Source organism: Heptranchias perlo, chromosome 5 (assembly GCF_035084215.1).
Source record: "Heptranchias perlo isolate sHepPer1 chromosome 5, sHepPer1.hap1, whole genome shotgun sequence".
Classification (NCBI taxonomy): Eukaryota; Metazoa; Chordata; class Chondrichthyes; order Hexanchiformes; family Hexanchidae; genus Heptranchias; species Heptranchias perlo.
The window spans coordinates 129,698,941-129,718,337 of record NC_090329.1 but is presented as its reverse complement, the minus strand read 5'-3'; the positions used below and the strand labels follow the sequence as shown (position 1 = coordinate 129,718,337).

Below are 19,397 nucleotides of genomic sequence, written 5' to 3'. Positions count from 1 at the left end.
CAAGTTCGAGCAGGACTTCTTCACTGCACAAGACCTCCAACCAACACTATACACCAGATACATCGACGACATTTTCTTTCTATGGACCCACGGCAAGGAATCACTAAAGAGACTACACGATAACATCAACAAGTTCCATCCCACCATCAAGCTCACCATGGACTACTCCTCAGAATCAGTTTCTTTCTTGGACACACGAATCTCCATCAAAGACGGGCACCTCAGCACCTCACTCTACCGCAAGCCCACGGACAACCTCACGATGCTCCACTTTTCCAGCTTCCACCCTAACCACATCAAAGAGGCCATCCCCTATGGACAGGCCCTGCGAATACACAGGGTCTGCTCAGACGAGGAGGAACGCGATGGACACCTACAGACGCTGAAAGACGCCCTAGTAAGAACGGGATATGACGCTCGACTCATCGATCGACAGTTCCGACGGGCCACAGCAAAAAATCGCATAGACCTCCTCAGGAGACTAACACGGGACGCAACCAACAGAGTACCCTTTGTCGTCCAGTACTTCCCCGGAGCGGAGAAACTACGCCATGTTCTCCGCAGCCTTCAACATGTCATCAATGAGGACAAACACCTCGCTATGGCCATCCCCACACCTCCACTACTCGCCTTTAAACAGCCACCCAACCTCAAACAGACCATCGTTCGCAGCAAACTACCTAGCTTTCAAGAGAACAGCGTCCACGACGCCACACAACCCTGCCACGGTAACCTCTGCAAGACATGCCAGATCATCGACACAGATACCACCATCACACGAGATGACACCACCCACCAGGTGCATGGTTCATACTCCTGTGACTCAGCCAACGTTGTCTACCTCATACGTTGCAGGAAAGGATGCCCCAGAGCATGGTACATTGGCGAGACCATGCAGACGCTGCGACAACGGATGAACGGACACCGCGCAACAATCGCCAAACAGGAGGGTTCCCTCCCAGTCGGGGAACACTTCAGCAGTCATGGACATTCATCCACCGACCTTCGGGTAAGCGTACTCCAAGGCGGCCTTCGAGACACACGACAACGCAAAATCGTCGAGCAGAAATTGATAGCCAAGTTCCGCACCCATGAGGACGGCCTCAACCGGGATCTTGGGTTCATGTCACGCTACACGTTACCCCACCAGCGAACAAATGTTATCTGTTTTTAATATAATGGGTCATTTGCTGGCTCTCTCTGCCTTCCGGATGTTTCTGCCTCTCTCTGTTTTTTTTTTCTCTGTTTTTTTTCCCTGTTTGTTTTTTTGTTGAATGTGTATTCGGGGGTTCTGCAGGTAACACCTCTCTGTCTGAACACGGTGATTGCCTTGGCAACGGGCAGTTGCAGGGGCAGTCTGTAAACACCATGTATTGTTCAATATGTATAAATGCGTAGGCTTCAAGGAGATCTTGAAACATTTGCCTGAGGAAGGAGAAAATCTCCGAAAGCTTGTGAATTTAAAATAAAATTGCTGGACTATAACTTGGTGTTGTAAAATTGTTTACAATTGTCAACCCCAGTCCATCACCGGCATCTCCACATCATAATTAGTTAGTAACTGAGATTGGTACAGGTGGCCTGGCCTCCTGCTGGGCCATATGTTTGCGTAGTCAGCAGGTTTGCATGGTCTTATCAATGTAGAGTCTTTGATGTGATTCAAGGACTGGTCTGAATGTCTCCATGTTTATGGCAGATCAATATAGGTAACGAGCTTAGCCAAAGTTGAAAGACATTCCAGGTTGGGAGATAAGGAACAGAAGGGACAGGGAAGAACATTCCAAGTTGGAAGGTGAGGAAGTATCCCCTTTGATGTCTAACAGCAGCATGATCAGCACATGGACGATTTATGATTGGCCGGAAATAATGTAACCTCGCATGGCAACCTATGCCCAGCTTATGATTGGTGTTGACCCTCGTTAAGTATGTTCCAACCCTATTGATTTGTATAAAAACGTGTGGATTTCTGTATGTTTTTGTTCTTGCTCTGCCAGCATAGAGGGACTCTATCAGGAGTCCAAATCAATGCTGCAGACTAAGAACCCTGCTATTAAAGATGTGTTGAACTTTAAAATGTATTCGACTTCAGTTTTTACTGAACCAGACTGAGGGGAAAGAATCCGGATCGTCACCATGAGGAAACATTTTTTTATGCAGCGAGTTGTAATGATCTGGAATGCACTGCATGAAAGGGTGATGGAAGCAGATTCAATAGTAACTTCCAAAAGGGAATTGGATAAATACTTGAAGGGAAAAAATTTACAGGGCAATGGGAAAAGAGCAGGGGAATGGGACTAATTGGATGGCTCTTTCAGAAAGCCGGAACAGGCATGATAGGCCGAATGGCCTCCTCCTGTGCTGTACCTACTATGATAACAGAAGGCAGCAAGTGGCAGTGACTCCTTGAACCTGCTGTCCTCTCTCAGGATGACAGCATTCCTTTCCCACCCCTGTCACTCTGCCAGTGCCCTTGCTATTGCCTGTCAGCTAGCCAGCCCACTTCCTGTAGAGTATTGAAATTTTATTATAGGAACATAGGAATAGGAGTAGGCCATTTAGCCCCTCAAGCCTGTTCCGCCATTCTTTGAGATTATGACTGATCTGTGTCCTAACTCCATGTATCCGCCTTAGCCCCATATCCCTTAATACCTTTTGGTTAACAAAAATCTATCAATCTTAGATTTAAAATTAACAATTGAGTTAGCATCAACTGCTGTTTGCAGAAGAGAGTTCCAAACTTCTACCACCTTTTGCATGTAGAAGTGTTTCCTAACTTCACTCCTGAAAGTCCTGGCTCTAATTTTTAGGCTATGTCCCCACGTCCTAGTATTGAAAACCTCCAAAAACAGGTACAAATGTATGAGCAGCCAGAAGACATAATCCAGCAACTAATCTGTAACTCCTGCATGATCCCTTTATGTGGAGATGCCGGTGATGGACTGGGGTTGACAATTGTAAACAATTTTACAACACCAAGTTATAGTCCAACAAATTTATTTTAAATTAAATTCCACAAGCTTTCGGAGGCTTCCTCCTTCGGCCACCATCCGCCCGACGAAGGAGGAAGCCTCCGAAAGCTTGTGGAATTTAATTTAAAATAAATTTGTTGGACTATAACTTGGTGTTGTAAAATTGTTTACAATGATCCCTTTAAATAGTGTTGGTGGGGGGTCCTCCATGCTATTTAAGACCTGTTTAGCTGTGCGAGGTTAAGACTGGAGCGGGGAGTTCCAAAATCGCATCTGTCCCTTTAAATCACACTGATTTACATCATAATCTCCCTACTCTACATGTTGTCGGCGTTCGTGAGGTGCAACCACCTTTATCAAGGTGGCGTCCTGTGCACATCACGCTGGAAGTGTGCACGCGCACCTCAGACACCATTTTCGGGTCTTAGGTGTCCACGTAGCGCCTACAAAACGGGTGCTACGGGGCCCAATTTAGCCCCCTATGTTTTTTAAATGGGCTCTCTGAACTGTACAGATTTCCCAGGGGATTTTCAGATTATCAGATTTCTGTCCATCCGAGGCCATACACTACAAGGACAATGTCTCAAAAATACCGGATTATAGTTTGTTTTTGTGCGTGTTCATTCACTAGCATGTTATTTCTCTTGCATATGTTAACAAAAAGCCATTTTCCACAGTGGTAATGCTGTTTTACTTTGGGTAGTTGATGTTGTCTTTCAGAAGCTGGTGGTGGGGCGGGGGGGTTCCTTAAAGTGTTATTAATATTTGGTCTTTTCCTTCCCCATTCAAAATTGTTTGAAAATCACTGGAGTGGTACTGAAACTTAGCCCTTCTGCCCCTGAAAGGAATAAATGAACCAATTGGAAGGGCTGGAGAGAAGAGTTGGAAGAAAGAGTTTGGAATGGTTGCAGTCTCCACCCTCAGTGAGGGCTTTGCCGTAGCACGTAGATCTGCCCCAGCCCCCCTACACCTAATTGGGAAGAGAAGATTTTTGCATTGTATCTCATAAGGACACCTGGGTCATAGTTTTTGCAAAGAGAAAAAAAAACTGCAAATGCCAGGCAATTGGGAATAAAAACCGAAAATGTTGGAAATACACGACCGGTCCGTCAGCAACTGGAAGTCAGTGTACCTTATGACTGGCCGAGAGTGATTTCAGCACAGCAAATAACGCTTCAAGTTCCACTGGTACATCAGTTGATGAAGTGCATCAGGTAGTGCTGTACTAAGCCAAACAGACCAGGATCTCCCAGGCTCAATATTTGCTGAATTAAGTGATTTCAGCTGGAGTGGTGATAGGTGTTTTGCAACTGGCCTCAGTGCCAAGGAAAGAAAAAAAAATCAGCCAGCTGTTTTCTGTTTTATGGATAGTGGGTGATGATAGGATTTGCTTGTAACCTTCGGAAGGACATATTGGCCTTGGAGGGAGTGCAGCGTAGGTTTACTAGAATGATACCCGGACTTCAAGGGTTAAGTTATGAGGAGAGATTACACAAATTGGGTTGTATTCTCTAGAGTTTAGAAGGCTAAGGGGTGATCTGATCGAAGTTTATAAGATATTAAGGGGAACAGATAGGGTGGATAGAGAGAAACTATTTCTGCTGGTTGGGGATTTTAGGAGTAGGGGGCACAGTCTAAAAATTAGAGCCAGACCTTTCAGGAGCGAGATTAGAAAACATTTCTACACACAAAGGGTGGTAGAAGTTTGGAACTCTCTTCCGCAAACAGCAATTGATACTAGCTCAATTGCTAAATTTAAATCTGAGATAGATAGCTTTTTGGCAACCAAAGGTATTAAGGGATATGGGCCAAAGACAGGTATATGGAGTTAGATCACAGATCAGCCATGATCTTATCAAATGGCGGAGCAGGCATGAGGGGCTGAATGGCCTACTCCTGTTCCTATGTTCCTATATGATGCACTTCACGGTAGAATAATCTGCTAGCACTCACTGTCTAGGCTTACATGTGAAGAATGGTTACTTTGGTGAGGTACTGTTTTACTTGCCTGTTTTAACTCTAAGCCCATCAAGGAGTTAGCACCTGCAGGAGAGGAGAAAGTGTGTTTGTGTGAACACTATTTTGAAAAGGTTACTGTTACAAATTTCAGGTCTGCACTCTTATTCTCTCAGGATCAGCATCACTAGTTACTCCTGTAGATGGACCCCACATCCCCATGATCACGAGTAGATCTTTACTGTCCAATATCTAGTTTTACAATGTGACCAGAAGGTCATAACCATATAATCCCTCATTGTTCCTTCCCTAAACCCTTCCACCTCCCTCTCCTCCTTATATCCTATCTCTTTGGTTATCCCTCCTAATCTTTCCTCCTTTGGCTTGGCATCCATTTCTTTTTGTGCCTCTATGTAGCACCGTGGGACATTTCTTGGTTCCATTCTTACCTAGCCAGTCATAGCCAGAGCATCTCCAGCAATGGCTTTGCTTCCTGCTATTGCACCGTTACCTACAGAATCCCCTAAGGATCTATCCTTGCACCACCCCTCCTCTTCCTGAACTACATGCTACTCCTTAGTGACATATGAAGTCTGTTTCTGACCATCCTCTGCCCATCCTTTCATAATTTAAAACACTTCTATTCTATCATACTATAATCATTGTTCTAATGAAAAAGACCCATTTTTTTCATTTCTTTCATCCTATTTGTATTTCCTCATACTAAGAAGTGCCCTAGTGAATCTGCATTACACCCTGTCTAAAGCCTCAATATCCTTCCTATAGTGTGGAGCCGAAAACTGCTCACAGTACTCTAACTAAGGTCTTATTTGAGATCTTATTAGGTTTTATATAGCACCTTACACCTGATGCCCCAGGAAACTGGTTTTCCCCACCGGCCTTATCTTAAAACAAAAAGTCTCCATTTTGCTTTCAAGTGCCACTGGTAACGTTTGGCCTACTTTAGTGCAATTTCCACACATATTCCACACTGAGAGGAAAAGGGCACTTCTTTGTTCTGTACCTTTGTTACACTTCAAGGTAAGTTGATGCAGATTTCTTCCACTCCACCCGCCCCCCCCCCCTCCCACACCCCCCAATCAAACACAGATTAATAAAAATATTTCAACTTTGCTCTCATAGCGCCCAGCAGGATGCCATCTTTGATCTAGCCTCCATGGAGTTTAACGTCGCTTTGTGGCATACAAAATACGCCTCCAGACTAGCCGGAAAGGAGGAGTAAGTAAATATATAATTTAATACCAACCGTTTTTGTGTTGTACTATTTCTGAGGTGAAATAATCTGGATTAATATTGATATATTTTAGTGTAACGGTGGATGAAGCAAAAGACGTGCACAGAAGCCTAAGGAATGCAGCTGGAATCTTCAAACATATCAAGGTGACCAATCACTACCTTAAATTTTACTGCCTCTGGCTTTCTTGCTCTTCCTTCCCCACTGCCCTCATTTCCCCCTCCCTGACTGACTTGTGCACCATTTACAACAGTGTTCATGACGGTTTGGTTGCAGACTGTCCTGTTGGCCCCTTGTCTAAATATGGTGCATGACATGGGAAGATTGCAAGGAGATGGAGAGAAGATACCCCATCCCACCCCAGCCCACACAACAAAGCAGTGCAGCTGCAGGGCACCACAAGCTTTTCAAGGCTTTGTTCATGTCTGTTGGGATTTTAAACTCAATCTTAGACCTTCTCTACTGTTGTCCCTTTGTCCCAAAGGATGAGTTTGGATCCATTGGTAGCACTCTTGCCTCCAAGTCGGAATGCTGTGGTTTCGAACGTTACACCAAGACTTGAACACACAATCTAGGCTGATACTCCAGTCAGTGCTGACAGAGTGTTGCGCTGTCGAGGTGCAGTGCTTCAGATCAGATGTTAAATTGAGGTATTTCAGATTTATAGCATCCGCAATATTTTGCTTTTGATTTTGTTAAACTGAGGTCCCTATTTGCTTAGATGGATGCCAGCTGCTGTGATGGGAAGATGGTAGAAATAAGTATTCTAGAAGGATGAGATCAAATGGGCCAAGAAACTTTCTTCATCCCAACCCATCCAATTCTGTTTGTTTTTCTAGCGTGCACGATGAGTGGACACTAATTGTATTATTGGATTTTACATGAAAGTGAAGACCTATTATGTCTGCTGTAAAGTATCCCAGATCTAGACACTGAATTAAATGGGCTTTCAGTAGCATCTTTCCACTTTAATCCCTTTGGAAAAAATAATTCAAGTATAAAACCGTGTTTTGCAAATGTGAGGGAATTTAAAGTCTCTCATATTTGGTGAGTGGAATATCCTTTGCTTGTACAATTATTGTAAACGGAGGTACCTAACTATGCAGATTTCCTATCAAAACTTCCCTGCAAGTCCTACCCACTTCAAGAAGAAATAAACTCACTTTTTTTGAGTCTGTCAGCTTTTTATTTGATCCAGTAAACTGTTAGATTCAGGCTGTTGTGACAATGGCTCTCACAAACTCTCTTTATTTGCATTTTTCATAAATAAACCGAAACTCTGTATGAGCTGAAACTGGTAATTTAAAGTGTTTAGTGAATGGTAATTGTGTGCCTCAGTTAGATTTATACCCTTGTATGGCTAGGTTATGCACCAGAAGTCACACTGAATGCTCATAGGAACATAGGAATATAGGAACAGGAGTAGGCCATTCAGCCCCTCGAGCCTGCTCCACCATTTGATAAGTTCATGGCTGATCTGTGATCTAACTCCATACACCTGCCTTTGGCCCATATCCCTTAATACCTTTGGTTGTCAAAAAGCTATCTATCTCAGATTTAAATTTAGCAATTGAGCTAGCATCAATTGCCGTTTGCAGAAGAGAGTTCCAAACTTCTACCACCCTTTGTGTGTAGAAATGTTTTCTAATCTCACTTCTGAAAGGTCTGGCTCTAATTTTTAGACTGTGCCCCCTACTCCTAGAATCCTCAACCAGCGGAAGTTGTTTCTCTCTATCCACCCTATCTGTTCCCCTTAATATCTTGTAAACTTCGATCAGATCACCCCTTAACCTTCTAAACTCTAGAGAACCCCAATTTGTGTAATCTCTCCTCGTAACTTAACCCTTGAAGTCCGGGTATCATTCTAGTAAACCTACACTGCACTCTCTCCAAGGCCAGTATGTCCTTCCGAAGGTGCGGTGCCCAGAACGGCTCACAGTACTCCAGGTGCGGTCTAACCAGGGTTTTGTATAGCTGCAGCATAACTTCTGCCCCCTTGTACTCTAGTCCTCTAGATATAAAGGCCAGCATTCCATTAGCCTTATTGATTATTTTCTGCACCTGTTCATGACACTTCAATGATCTATGTACCTGAACCCCGAAGTCCCTTTGGACATCCACTGTTTTTAACTTTTTTTGCCATTTAGAAAGTACCCTGTTCTATCCTTTTTTGATCCAAAGTGGATGACCTCACATTTGTCTACATTGAATTCCAATTACCACAGTTTTGTCCATTCACCTAATCTATCATTATCCCTTTGTAATTTTATGTTTTCATCTACACTGCTTACAATGCCACCAATCTTTGTGTCATTGGCAAACTTAGAGATGAGACTTTCTATGCCTTCATCTAAGTCGTTAATTAATATTGTGAATATTTGAGGCCCCAAGACAGATCCCTGCAGGTCTCCACTAGTCACATCCTGCCAATGTGAGTACCTACCCATTATCCCTACTCTCTGTCACCTTTCGCTTAGCCAACTTCCTAACCAAGTCCGTACTTTTCCCTCGATTCCATGGGCTTCTTTCTTAGCTAACAGTCTGTTATGTGGGGCTTTATCAAATGCCTTCTGAAAGTCCATATAAATAACATCCATTGACATTCCCCTGTCCACTACTTTAGTCACCTCTTCAAAAAATTCTATCAGGTTTGTCAGGCACAACCTACCTTTCATAAATCCATGCTGGCTTTCTCTGATTAACTGAAAATTCTCGAGGTGTTCAGTCACCCTATCCTTAATTATAGACTCCAGCATTTTCCCCACAACAGATGTTAGGCTAACTGGTCTATAATTCCCTGGTTTCCCTCTCTCCCCTTTCTTAAAAAGCGGAGTGACATGTGCAATTTTCCAATCCAGAGGGACAGTTTCTGAATCTAGAGAACTTTGAAAGATTATAGTTAGGGCATCTGCAATGTGCTCACCTACTTCCTTTAAAACCCTGGGATGGAAACCGTCTGGTCCTGGGGATTTGTCACTCTTTAGTGCTATTATTTTCTTCATTACTGTTGCTTTACTTATATTAATTTTATCGAGTCCCTGTCCCCGATTCAATATTAGTTTTCTTGGGATTTCCAGCATGCTATCCTTTTTTTCTACTGTAAATACTGACGCAAAGTAATTGTTCAACATGTTCGCCATTTCCCCATTGTCAATGACAGTATCCCCACTTTCAGTTTTTAAGGGGCCAACACTGCTCCTGACCCACCCTCTTTTTCCTAATATAACTATGAAAGTTCTTTGTATTGGTTTTGATATCCCTTGCAAGTTTCTTTTCATACACTCTTTTTGTAGCTCTTACTGTCTGTTTTATGACCCTTTGTTGATCTTTGTATCTTTCCCATTTGCCAGAATCTGTGCCATTTTTTGCCTTTTTGTGTGCCCTTTCCTTATGTCTTATACTGTCCCTTACCTCTTTAGTTGTCCATGGCTGTTTTTTTTGGCAAGTAGAATTCTTGCCCCTCAGGGGTATAAACCAATTCTGTATCACGTTAAATGTTTCTTTAAACATTTCCCACTGATCATCAGTCGTTTTACCCATTAACAGATTTGCCCAGTTTACTGTGTACAGTCTCTGTCTCATCCCATTGAAGTCGGCTGTACCCAATCTTAGCAGCTGATTCACTTTTTTCCCTTTCAAACACTACATTGAACTCGATCATGTTATGATCGCTATTGGATAGATGTTCACGCACAGTTAAGATGTTAACTAAATCTGGTTCGTTATTCATTACTAAATCTAGTATGGCTTGCCCCCTTGTTGCCTCTAGGACATACTGCTGTAGAAAACTATCCTGGACACACTCGAAATTCACTACCTTTCTGACAGTTGCTAGTCTGCTTTTCCCAATCTATGTGAAGGTTAAAGTCCCCCATTAAGACGACTATGCCTTTGTTACACGCTTGTCTAATCTCTGCATTTATACATTCTCATCAATAGATGGAAGAACAACATGTTATCAGATTACACAATTAAAATTGCAAATTGGATTTATTCTAAGAATTAAATTTACACAGACACAAAGTAAGCCAGCAGATAATGCAGTAAAAGAGTGCTTAACTTATCATAGTATCATAGTAGGTACAACACAGGTGGAGGCCATTTGGCCCATCATGCCTGTTCCGGCTCTTTGAAAGAGCTACCCAATTAGTCCCATTCCCCTGCTCTTTTCCCATTGCCCTGTAAATTTTTTCCCTTCAAGTATTTATCCAATTCCCTTTTGAAAGTTACTATTGAATCTGCTTCCACCACCCTTTCAGGCAGTGCATTCCAGATCATTACAACTTGCTGTGTAAAAAAAAAAAAATGTTTCCTCATGTAGCCTCTGGCTCTTTTGCCGATCACCTTAAATCTGTGTCCTCTGGTTACCAACCCTTCTGCCACTGGAAACAGTTTCTCCTTATTTACTCTGTCAAAACCATTCATGATTTTGAACACCTCTATCCTTAACCTTCTCTGTTCTAAGGAGATCAACCCCAGCTTCTCCAGTCTCTCCACATAACTGAAGTCCCTCATCCCTGGTATCATTCTAGTAAATCTCTTCTACACCCTCTCTAAGGCCATGACATCCTTCCTAAAGTGTGGTGCCCAGAATTGAACACAATACTCCAGCTGAGGCCTAACCAGTGTTTTATAAAGGTTTATCATAACTTCCTTGCTTTTGTACTCTTTGCCTCTATTAATACACTAGTATTTTAAATTGCTCCTAAACTGAAATGACAAGATGTTTGAATTCTTAGTCCCTTTCAGAATCCTTTAACTGAGATGTTTGATCTTATGTTGAACATGCCCGTCCCCACAGGGGTCTCTCTAATGGCAGGAGTTAAACTGAGTGAAGTGAACATCCCAGGGCTGCTGCTCAGATTTATTCCTCACTTCTTTCAAAGTGGAAGCCACCTTCTTTGATGGACACCCCCTGGTTCTTTCTCATTGGGCGGTAATGTAATAGTTATTTTGATCACCTGTGTAATTAGGGATGTGGATCGCAGCCCTATCACCACGTGGAGTGATATTTATTTGATCAGGCCTGAAACAAAGCCTTCTGGAATTTCTTTCTGACATGGCATCCCGTTAATGGTTGTGGCAATCATTGACAATGAGCTACATTATTCTTCACTGCAGCAAACCTGCCCACATTATTGACCTGATTAGGTTTTGCTTATAAGTGGTAGAATAAACTAGATGTATTCGCTGCCCCTCCCATGTAAGGACATCACACAGATCATGACTTTTTTTTGTTATACGTTTCTCTAATCTGCCAGGCCGTGTAGATGGCCCCGTCCCAATCCTCTGCCAAAGATGTTTTTCAGCTCATTGCTCGGAGGTGTGTGATTCCCAAGGGTCACTGCTTCACAGTGACTGAAAAAGTCAAATTCTGCATTTGTTACAATGGATTCTGGAATATTTGAGATACATTCTGGGTTTCCATCCATTTATAACTTTTTCCATCGGTACATGGTGGCTGTTTATTCAGTGCAGGTTACTGAACATTTTTATTACTGTGTCACCAAGCTACGTTGGGTGTTGCAGGTTCCTGTCCCTATTAGACGTTGGTTATTTTCAGATTGATTGGTTCTTGATTAAGTGATGAATGTTTCTTTCCCCCGCCTTAATATTGATTTCTGGATCCTGGCTGATTTTGCCCCATCCTAAGGCCAATTGTACTCTCCCAAGCGCATTGAAGCGGGGACTTCCTGCTCTGTATGTCTGTGTACCACAGCGGGCAGTGCATTATCCAGTGAGCCAGCAGGGGAAGCCTTGGGTGCCCTTTTCTATCGGACTGATGGTCTTGGCAGTGCTGTGTTTGTTCCAGTTGTGATAAAGTCCCCCACAGGAGACTGGTCAAGAAGGTACGAGCCCATGGAATCCAGGGTGCCTTGGCACTTTGGATACAAAACTGGCTTAGTGGCAGAAGGCAGAGGGTGATGGTCGAAGGTTGTTTTTGTGACTGGAAGCCTGTGGCCAGTGGGGTACCACAGGGATCGGTGCTGGGTCCCTTGCTGTTTGTGGTCTACATTAATGACTTGGATATGAATGTAAAAGGTATGATCAGTAAGTTCGCTGATGATACAAAAATTGGTAGGGTGGTAAATAGCGAGGAGGATAGCCTCAGTCTGCAGGACGATATAGATGGGTTGGTCAGATGGGCGGAACAGTGGCAAATGGAATTTAACCCGGAAAAGTGCGAGGTGATGCACTTTGGAGGGACTAACAAGGCAAGGGAATACACAATGAATGGGAGGACCCTAGGCAAGACAGAGGGTCAGAGGGATCTTGGTGTGCAAGTTCACAGATCCCTGAAGGCGGCGGAACAGTGGCAAATGGAATTTAACCCGGAAAAGTGCGAGGTGATGCACTTTGGAGGTGGTAAAGAAGGCATATGGGATACTTGCCTTTATTAGCCGAGGCATAGAATATAAGAGCAAGGAGGTTATGATGGAGCTGTATAAAACACTGGTTAGGCCACAGTTGGAGTACTGTGTGCAGTTCTGGTCACCACACTACAGGAAGGATGTGATCGCTTTGGAGAGGGTGCAGATGAGATTCACCAGGATGTTACCAGGGCTGGAGCGCTTCAGCTATGAAGAGAGACTGGGAAGATTGGGTTTGTTTTCCTTGGAGCAGAGGAGGCTGAGGGGGGACATGATTGAGGTGTACAAAATTATGAGGGGCACAGATAGGATGGATACTAAGGAGCTTTTTCCCTTCGTTGAGGGTTCTATAACAAGGGGACATAGATTCAAGGTAAAAGGCGGGAGGTTTAGAGGGGATTTGAGAAAGAACTTTTTCACCCAGAGGGTGGTTGGAGTCTGGAACTCACTGCCTGAAAGGGTTGTGGAGGCAGGAACCCTCACAAACATTCAAGAAGCATTTGGATGAGCACTTGAAATGCCATAGCATACAAGGCTACGGACCAAATGCTGGAATATGGGATTAGAGTAGACAGGGCTTGATGGCCGGCGTGGACACGATGGGCCGAAGGGCCTCTATCCGTGCTGTATAACTCTATGACTCTATGACTCCACATTTGGATCTGTTGCTGTTTGTTTTTCTTGCCCTATGTTGGGGCTTCCTTCCTTCACTGCCTGTCTGTTTACTTTGTGTATTTGTGTTTCCTTTTCCTGGGGTATTTTTAATGACCTCCTTCAGTTGAGGGTTATCTGCAAATGTGTTTTCTTTCATGTTGGAGCACATCCTTGTCTCTTAATTACATTTTATTTTATTGAAATAACTGAGAGGCTTCTCTGATGGTTAACCCACTGAGTACTTGGAGCACACAGGTCAGGAAGGTCCCAGTTTCAATGCCTGTGCTGTGCTCTGTTGACTGAAGTGCTATAATTGGCTTCAACGACACTGGATTAGGAAGCGAAAAAATTGACCTGGGCTCGTGTTCCTGATCGCTAACCGGTGAGCCCCGCCGGAAGGGTGCCGGTGAGCCCCGCCGGAAGGGTGCCGGTGAGCCCCGCCGGAAGGGTGCCGGTGAGCCCCGCCGGAAGGGTGCCGGTGAGCCCCGCCGGAAGGGTGCCGGTGAGCCCACGCTTGGGCTTGACTGTAATGTTGCCCTTCTCCTCTCCCCTGCTATTCCATTCCAGGTTAAATCATCTATTGACACTCACTGTCTAGCCTCACATATGAATAATTGCCACTTGGCTGAGGTATCAGAGGGTGTCTGTGGAATTGCAACCCAGTGAAAGCCGGTGCCTTCGTGAGAGGAGGGGAGAAAATCGGAGGGAAATAACAGTATGAAAGAAAAACCATCTCTTTGACAAACCATTTTATTTCAAGAATTGTGACCTTGTCATCCCCACCTGTAAAACAGATTGCTCTGGTTTGGCCAGGAGAAGACACTTGCCCCAAAGTCTTTTATACAAGTGGACCCTTCCCCTTTCCTTTATGTCCCCCTTGATGTGACTGAGAGTCTCTTTAGGGTTGGCATCATTCTGCTGGTGGATGTGAATTGAATTAATGTTTTATTTGGATATAAGTTTGTTCCTTCACCTGTCTGTCTTCTATCTTTTCTCTGCTATTGGCTGTGCTGGCCTGGTATTTAGTGTGTGACCTATTTGGTTTGTAACTTGCTGATTCCCATATAATTAATGTACCAGGAAACTGACAAATGTATATGCGACCTTCATTTCATGTTTTGTGTTTGTAGTTTCTGCTGCTACTATATTTTTTGCTCATGATCGGATAGTATCTGCGAGTGAGAGAGAGCAAGCTGTTTCTTAGTCTTTCACCCTTTCTCTTTAACCTCCTCCCCACTTCCCTAGCCCAGCCAGCATTTTCAACATGTTTTCCCAGGTTCACACTGCTGTCTCTATTGTAGCAGTATTGAAATATTTTTGTGCAGGAGACCCTTTGCAAATATTGGCACACCCTTAGGGATCCCCCTACAAATCTTGCCGCACTCCTGAGAGCTCGTTCCTCCACCACCGCCCCCCACCCCCCGGCAGATATTGGCACACTCCTAGGGACCCCTCTGCAATATTAACTTGGCAAACTTACAGGGATCACCCCTCCTCACATATATTGACACTCTGCAATGACCCCCATGAATATTGACATGTTGCCACACCTCAGGCACCCCCTTTCAAATATTAGGGGTAATTTTAACTTTTATCACCAGGTACTAGCGAATCAGCCCTGTTTTTATTGGTCAATGATAAAGTAAATTGGGCGGGGTGTAAAACGGGCAGCAGATTTACTATGGCCTGGTAATAATGATTATAATTATCCCCATTGACACACTTCCAGGACCCCCTTCCTTGCAAACATTAATACACTACCAGGGGACCTCCGACAAATATTGACCCACCCATGGGGCCATCGTGCCTAATTTCCAAAAGACTGTGGGGTTGATTTTTATCTTTATCTCCAGGGCATTAAACAACACCTGGATGGAGCGCAGAAAGGAATATCTGGTGGGGAGGGTTCCACACTGGCAGCAGGTCCCCATTGAAATTAATAGAAGGAAAATCCAGCTGGGAGGGTTCCACACTGGCAGCAGGTCCCCATTGAAATTAATAGAAGGAAAATCCAGCTGGGAGGGTTCCACACTGGCAGCAGGTCCCCATTGAATTTAATAGAAGGAAAATCCAGCCGGGAGGGTTCCACACTGGCAGCAGGTCCCCATTGAAATTAATAGAAGGAAAATCCAGCTGGGAGGGTTCCACGTTGGCAGCAGGTCCCCATTGAAATTAATAGAAGGAAAATCCAGCCGGGAGGGTTCCACACTGGCAGCAGGTCCCCATTGAAATTAATAGAAGGAAAATCCAGCTGGGAGGGTTCCACACTGGCAGCAGGTCCCCATTGAATTTAATAGAAGGAAAATCCAGCCGGGAGGGTTCCACACTGGCAGCAGGTCCCCATTGAAATTAATAGAAGGAAAATCCAGCTGGGAGGGTTCCACACTGGCAGCAGGTCCCCATTGAAATTAATAGAAGGAAAATCCAGCTGGGAGGGTTCCACGTTGGCAGCAGGTCCCCATTTGAAATTAATAGAAGGAAAATCCAGTGGGTTCAGTAAGTGGTGTCAGATTTTCCTTTCTGTGCTCAGCCCAGGAAATGCTTAACGCCCAGGCACTAAAGACAAACATCTACTCCACTGTCGGCCAGCTTACAGAAACAGTTTGATCATAAATGCCTTTAAGGGGAAGCTAGATAAGTACGTGAGAGAGAAAGGAATAGAAGGTTAGATGAAGAGGGGTGGGAGGAGGCTCATGTGGAGCATAAACTCCGGCATTGGGCCAAATAGCCTGTTTCTGTGCAATACTATGTAACTCTACGATCAGTATACAGCAGCAGAAATAACAAATACAGTCAGAAATCAGATGTCGTCCTAGGGTCCAGAGACCACAGGCGGAGGATCCCAGTTCCAATGTGAAAGCACTATAACTTCCCTTCATTATGTTCACGTGCTCAGTGTCGGGTCAGAAGACAATTGATTTTGTGAATCTTGTGTATTTTTCTGTTGCTGAGGCAATAATGTGTCTCTCTACTGTTTTTATCTCTCATTACACACAAACTGATGCAGTAATTAATGCAATTTCATTTTATTCTGTTCAGGAAAGTGAAGTAAGCAGACTTGTGACAGCGCCCGAGAAAGGAAAGGATCTCGAATCGCGGGTTCTGGACACCTACATCATTCAGTGTCAAGCCGAGGCTCAAGAAGGTATGAATGGATGGTACTGTGTTCAGTGCTTTCGACTCTTTCTTCCCCCACCTGCCCCGCGATAACTTCAATATAAAGCTGTTTGCATCAATAGAAGGTGTACGGTAGTTTAGTGGTTATGTTACTGGACTAATAATCCAGAGAATGTAAGTTCAAATCTCACCATGGCAGTTTGAATTCAGTTTAAAAAAATAAGTCTGCAAATAAATAGCCAGTATCAGTAAAAGTGACCATGAATCTGTCAGATTATCATAAAACGTCCTTTAGGGAAGGAAACCTGCCATCCTTATCCAGTCTGACCTATGCGTGATTGACTGTTATCTGCGCTCTGTAGCGGATGAACAAGATGTACCAAATTACTATCTCGGTCCTAAATGGCCGACTCCTTATCCTGCGACTATGACCTCTAGTTTTAGGCTCTCCAGCGAGGGGAAACAGCCTCTCAGCACCTACCCTGTCAAGCCCCCTCAGAATTTTATATGTTTCAATGAGATCACCTCTCATTCTTCTAAACTACAGAGAATATAGGCCCATTCTACTCAATCTCTCCTCATAGGACAACCCTCTCATCCCAGAAATCAATCTGGTGAACCTTTATTGCATCCCCTCTAAGGCAAGAATTTCCTTCCTTAGGTAACGTGACCAAAACTGTACACAGTACTCCAGGTGTGGACTCACCAGAGCACTATATAATTGCCTTACTCTTGTGCACCAACCTCCTTGCAATAAAGGCTAACATCCCATTTGCCTTCCTGATTGCGTGCAGTACCTGTATGTTAACTTTCTGTGATTCATGTACAAGGACACCCAAATCCCTCTGACTACCAACATTTCTTAGTCTCTGACCTTTTAAAAAATATTCTTTTTTTCTATTCTACTTACCAAAGTGGATAATTTCACATTTTCCCACATTTTACTCCACCTGCCACCTTGCCCACTCATTTAACCTGTCTATATCCCTTTGCAACCTCTTTGTATCCTCCTCACGGTTTACCTTCTCACCTAGCTTTGTATCGTCAGCAAACTTGGATACATTACACTCGGTCCCCTCATCTAAGTCATTGATATAGATTGTAAAAAGCTGAGGCCCAAGCACTGATCCTTACGGCACCCCACTAGTTACAATCTACCAACCCGAAAATGACCCGTTTATTCCTACTCTCTATTTTCTGTCCATTAACCAATCCTCAATCCATGCTAATATATTACCCCCAATCCCATGGGCCCTAATCTTGTGTAACAACCTCTTGTGTGGCACCTTATTGAATGCCTTTTGAAAATCCAAATATACTACATCCAATGATGCCCCTTTGTCTATCCTGCTAGTTACACCCTCAAAAAACTCTAATAGATTTTAACAAATGGGGCACCCTCCAGCAAATTCTGGGCCAATGAATTGTTTTTGCAGTGCAGAAACTTACATAGGCTCCCTCTGTTTTATCTATTCTAGCTAGAACAGAGGAACAGCCCATATTGACCTGCACTGGCTTTGAGCCCTGCCAACATCCTGGTCCAGGTGCCCCAGCAACTGAGCCATAGTGGAACTGCGCTCAGCTCGAAATATGACCTGTGCATATGGTTTCTGTGCTGTGAACCCATTAAATTAATGAGCCAGGTCAGAACATTCTGGCATCACACCTGGACCAGGGTGTTGGTGGGGCTCAAAGCCAGTACAGGTCAATAAGGGCTGTTCCTCTGTTCTAGCTAGAATAGATAAAACAGAGAATCATAGAGTCATAGAAATTTACGGCACAGAAGGAGGCCATTCAGCGCATCATGTCTGTGCTGCCTGAAAAAGAGCTATCCAGCCTAATCCCACTTTCCAACTCTTGGTCCGTAGCTATGTAGGTTACAGCAATTCAAGTACACATCCAAGTACATTTTAAATGCGATGAGGGTTTCTGCCTCTACCACCCTTTCAGGCAGTGAGTTCCAGACCCCCACCGCCCTCTGGGTGAAAAAATTTCTCCCTAGCTCCCCTCTAATCCTTCTACCAATTACTTTAAATATCTGGCCCCTGGTTATTGACTCTCTGCTAAGGGAAATAGGTCCTTCCTATCTACTCTATCTAGGCCCCTCATAATTTTATACCCCTCAATTAAATCACCCCTCAGCCTCCTCTGTTCCAAAGAAAACAACCCCAGCCTATCCGATCTTTCCAATAGAGGGAGCCTATATAAAAGTCTCTGCACCGCAAAAATAATTGATTGGCCCAGAATTTGCTGGAGCGTGCCCCATTTGTTAAATTATTTTCCTCACCCTTCAGCTCAAAAATGTTATGCTGCAAATTGCTGAAAGTGCAAATTGATAACGAGTGAGGTCAAAGGGAAATCTGGGACCTTGGTGAATGACTGGACCAATAGTCTATCTCCTTAACCAATGAAATTTAGGGATAGAGAAAGAAACAGTGAGCAACAGAGAAGGAAATCGGGTGAATTAGAGTCAAATTAGACAGAAAGAGAAATAAGGGGAGGGAAAGAGAGATTTGATTGAAAGAGAGAAAAAGAGACACAAAGGAAAAGTAAGAAAAATAAATAAATTTTAAAAGCATCTAAGAACAATTTACTACCTGCAGGATTGTAAACAATTTTACAACACCAAGTTATAGTCCAACATATTTATTTTATATTAAATTCCACAAGCTTTCGGAGGCTTCCTCCTTCGGCCACCATCCGCCCGACGAAGGAGGAAGCCTCCGAAAGCTTGTGGAATTTAATTTAAAATAAATTTGTTGGACTATAACTTGGTGTTGTAAAATTGTTTACAATTGTCAACCCCAGTCCATCACCGGCATCTCCACATCATGCCTACCTGCAGGAGTGAGACTTCATAGTTTTAATTGTTCCCTTTCTGGGCTGGAGAGGTTGAGTGGCATTGCAGGAATATCTCCTCATTAAAAAGCTCCTTAACTTTCTGTGGCGAGTTTAATTCCTTTTAACAGCGCAAATGCATCAATTTCTTGACACTCATGGGGAGGTCGATGACGAGCTCTGGTTCTCACGAGCCCAATGGCAATTTGTGGCAATTCACAACTCATGGCATATCTC

General features: G+C 43.8%; 1 protein-coding gene across 1 annotated transcript in view; it reads left to right on the top strand.

Moving 5' to 3' along the window:
- The window catches only part of brox (BRO1 domain and CAAX motif containing), a 57,155-nt gene that overhangs the window by 25,016 nt on the left and 12,742 nt on the right, over positions 1–19,397 (top strand). The window contains exons 4-6 of the mRNA XM_067985204.1: positions 6,069–6,164; positions 6,254–6,326; positions 16,245–16,350. Coding sequence (XP_067841305.1) covers positions 6,069–6,164; positions 6,254–6,326; positions 16,245–16,350 — 275 coding nt within the window. The remainder of the gene's footprint in view (positions 1–6,068; positions 6,165–6,253; positions 6,327–16,244; positions 16,351–19,397) is intronic.